We start from the raw sequence: 4354 nt of genomic DNA, 5'->3' as shown, positions 1-4354 counted from the left end.
ACATAAAGGGGTTCAACTAACACTCACCACCCAACTGTAGGCTCCAAATCACACGTAGTGGTAACCCAGCCCCGCGCCTAGCAAGCCTGCACCCACAAAGCATGTGTGTCCCCAGGATTGTCATTGGAATGGCGAACTAGAGAGCTAACCACAGCTAGGTCCCCTGGGATGTTCCTCTCCCAAGGTAGAGCTCCACACATATACTCCCTCACAAATGAGTAACAATCCCAACTATATAACCTTGCTCACACTGCCATATAAAATGTGTTTGACTGGTCTCTGACTTGTTATGTCCAAGCACAAGACAACACCATCTACAATTAATGTGAATATAGGGAGTCCATGGTGTCACCGGTGTGCGGGGCCAATTACTCATAATTTTGTACCCAAGAAGCACATCCAAGCCATTGCAATCATGCGCATCCGATCAACACACGAACAAGGGTTTGACTAACACTCCCAACCCGATTAACCCGATTGTAGGCTTCAAACCACACACAATGCCCCAAAAAACACAAGCCGAACAAGCCCGCGCCCACAAAGCATGCGTGTCCCATACCATGCACCCCAATCCTCATAATTGTCTTTGTCACGGCTAACAAGAGAGCTCACCACAGCTAGGTCCCTTGGGAGGGACCTCTCCCAAGCTAGAGTTCCACACACATACTCCCTCACAAATGAGTAACAATCCCAACTATATAAGCTCAATATCCAGTTCACACTCCTATATAAACTTTGTGGGAGTCTCCCTAGACACTAGACTCGTTATGTCCAAGCACGGGACAAAACACTATCTATGATTAATGTGAAAACATATAGGGAGTCCATGCAAGCTTTTACTGGTGGCGGAATCAGAACTCTGGCAGGAAGACGGAAATAATCCTCAATCAGAAATTAACACGGATCATTGCAAAATTGGGGGTGCCATCTCATCCTTGGACGATTGATCCTCACCACCTGACGATTTCTCCATCATCCATGTCTGTTTCTTTCCACGAGCGCAAATTGAGCATCAACCATCTGCATCGAACACTTGCCTAAAACGGATGTCTGAGCCTTACTCTCAGAGCAAATCAATGTCAGAGAATCTACAGAAATAGAATTTTAATTAGTCAACCCATAATGATCAAATATTCACAAAGACAGTGATAAAACCTGAATCGAAAGGCACTACGAAATGTTAAGGGTACCTTAAACAAATCAATCATACAACAAGAATTATAGATGCTATCACCGAAACTACCAGAAAAAAAAAGACAATATGACAGTACTATGAGCAATAATAAGATGAGGTATAGGTTCATTCACAAAGGGGATGTATTACACTACCAAGAGAAAAAAAAGTGGAGAGAATCCAGATAAGCATCACATTTAAAAGACACCAAGAGAACACTCAGAGAGAAATAAAAGTGCCTTTGATTAGAAAAACTACATCTTATTACAGCTTAAGTGCCAGTAGAGGATGTTGTACATAATTGAAGTCCCAGCTACATGAAAAAGTCTTCATCCCACCATAAGCAGCACCAAGCCTTACTATCATATGCTTTTCAAGGAATGCATCTCAGAAGCCACCCCTGAGGCGCAGCACAAGGTGGAGGGTGGACTCTTTCTGAATGTTGTAATCGGCCAGGGTGCGGCCATCCTCAAGCTGCTTCCCTGCAAAGATCAGGCGCTGCTGGTCAGGGGGGATCCCTTCCTTGTCCTGGATCTTGGCCTTGACATTGTCAATGGTATCAGAGCTCTCCACCTCCAGGGTGATGGTTTTACCAGTCAGGGTCTTGACAAAGATCTGCATCCCTCCTCTAAGCCGCAGCACCAGGTGGAGGGTGGACTCCTTCTGGATATTGTAGTCCGCGAGGGTGCGGCCATCCTCAAGCTGCTTCCCTGCAAAGATCAGGCGCTGCTGGTCAGGTGGGATGCCCTCCTTGTCCTGGATCTTGGCCTTCACGTTGTCAATGGTGTCAGAGCTCTCCACCTCCAGGGTGATGGTCTTTCCTGTGAGGGTTTTGACAAAGATCTGCATGCCACCCCGCAGACGGAGCACCAGGTGGAGGGTAGATTCCTTCTGTATGTTATAATCTGCAAGGGTGCGGCCGTCCTCTAGCTGCTTGCCTGCAAAGATGAGCCTCTGCTGGTCGGGTGGGATGCCCTCCTTGTCCTGGATCTTGGCCTTGACATTGTCAATAGTGTCAGAGCTCTCCACTTCCAGGGTGATAGTCTTGCCAGTCAGGGTCTTGACAAAGATCTGCATGCCACCGCGGAGACGGAGCACCAGATGAAGGGTGGACTCCTTCTGGATGTTGTAGTCGGCAAGCGTACGGCCATCTTCGAGTTGTTTCCCGGCAAAGATGAGGCGTTGCTGGTCAGGAGGGATGCCCTCCTTGTCCTGGATCTTGGCCTTGACGTTATCAATGGTGTCGGAGCTCTCCACCTCGAGGGTGATGGTCTTACCGGTGAGGGTTTTGACGAAGATCTGCATCCCCCCTCGCAGGCGTAGTACGAGGTGGAGTGTGGATTCCTTCTGGATGTTGTAATCAGCAAGGGTACGACCATCCTCAAGTTGCTTACCTGCGAAGATGAGCCTCTGCTGGTCAGGAGGGATGCCTTCCTTGTCCTGGATCTTGGCCTTGACGTTGTCGATGGTGTCGGAGCTCTCCACCTCCAAGGTGATGGTCTTGCCTGTGAGGGTCTTCACGAAGATCTGCATGGTGAGAGGAGGGGCGATGGGGCTGGCAGCGATGATGGGGAGGAGAAGCAGGTATGCTAGGCAAAGGAAATCGGATGAAACGATGTTATGTAGACTCAACCTAAGTGGGTGTTATATATAGCAAACGTCTCAGGAGTCGGCTGGCTTTTACACGTTTGCTTTACACGCGGCGTCTTGTGATTCGGTGCGTAACCTCCACGTTTCCAGCTTTAACACGTCATTGCTTTTGTCGTCCCTTGACATGGTCAAATTATGTAAGCCTTATAACAATCCTTTTTCACAAGTAACCCAAATATGCTTATATTATATCAAGCCAAGGTGGTGTTTGTTGGCCACGATCTAATCTCCATTGTAGTTTTCTTCATGGATCTGACACTTGCTAGGCCTGTATCAGATCTAGTACCCAATTCCTTTATGTCCGGTCGGGGTGTGCTCACAATTCGTGCACAAACTATGTTGTTACACCTCTAATTTTATCAATCCTTGATTGAAGAGGAAATTGTAATTTTGAACAAGTATTTTTTATAACTAATATTCAAATTTTATTTTTCCTTTTCCCATTTATTTGAGAAGGCTTTTTGGGAAATTGAACAAGTTCTAGGCTAGAAAGTTGAACCTATCTTTTTCGGAACCCTCCCTCGAACATGAGATATTGAAATTTCTTTACACACATGCAACCAAGAAAGGGCCCCATTTAGCTAGCATCCCCAAGTATGTAACCACCTAGAGAGGTGCGTGCCAAAAATAACTCATGCACAATGTTTGGGAAAGTCAAGTTCACTTTAACCTTGAGCCTTCCAAATAGATGAACAAAGAGAGGAACAAATATTGATGATTTGATGAACATGAGAAGAAATTGCTTCTTCAAAAAAACTATAGAAATTCCTTCTCAAATAGATGGCAGAAGGACAGAAGAATTATTTATAATTTGATGACATCAACGCATGGCAAGAAGGATTTATAATTTGATGATGGCAAGAAGGATTAGTGTAAGATTTTGTTTTAAAAAAAATCCAAACACAAAACACTCCTCCCATAAGAGATGACCCTAATTTGACAAACATGCTAAAGTGCAATAAACTTCTCTCTTACATTGCTATACACCACACATACGCATGCACGCTCCCGCATGCACACATGCCAAACTATGCAATTTAACACAAGAGAAGAGGAGAGAGCACACGAGAAACAAGTGCAAAGCACAACTACTTTTGGCATGTCATGGAACGAAAACATTTTAGCCTACTCTCCAAAATGCATTTTTCACAAACATCGAATTTATTGTAAATCCACAAAACCACTTAGTTTACAGGTTTTGTGACCTTATGATTCTAATGTGAATGTGATTTTTTTTTAACCACTAGAGGTCTTTAATCCTAATTATGCCAAAGCTTGAACATGTTCCCTCTTATTCTTCCCCTAGTGATCTTTTACCCCCACTAAAGTTATTTGACCCTAATAATGCTAAAGCTTGAAAATTTTCCCTCTTCTTCTTTCCCATGACCCAACATGTAGATTGCATCACCCAACTTTCAAACTCGGCCACCCACCACATCACCTCCTACTATATTCTGAATGAAAGGTGCGACCTTGGCACATACATACACACATCTTGCTTCTTGCCATGTGGTAGTAGTTATTCTCTTA

At 44.8% G+C, this 4354-nt stretch overlaps 1 protein-coding gene across 1 annotated transcript; it reads right to left on the bottom strand.

Moving 5' to 3' along the window:
- Nucleotides 1–1400: 1400 nt before the first annotated feature.
- On the bottom strand, nucleotides 1401–2798 carry LOC147614283 (polyubiquitin). The gene has a single exon (XM_086780859.1). The coding sequence runs from the start codon at nucleotides 2705–2707 to the stop codon at nucleotides 1562–1564; it is 1146 nt and encodes a 381-aa protein (XP_086636985.1). The 5' UTR covers nucleotides 2708–2798; the 3' UTR covers nucleotides 1401–1561.
- Nucleotides 2799–4354: the final 1556 nt, after the last annotated feature.

This window comes from Cibotium barometz, chromosome 42 (assembly GCF_041138505.1).
Source record: "Cibotium barometz isolate CiBa-2024 chromosome 42, ASM4113850v1, whole genome shotgun sequence".
NCBI lineage: Eukaryota > Viridiplantae > Streptophyta > Polypodiopsida > Cyatheales > Cibotiaceae > Cibotium > Cibotium barometz.
Note: the sequence above shows the minus strand (reverse complement) of the source record. Positions and strands in the feature narration are given on the sequence as shown.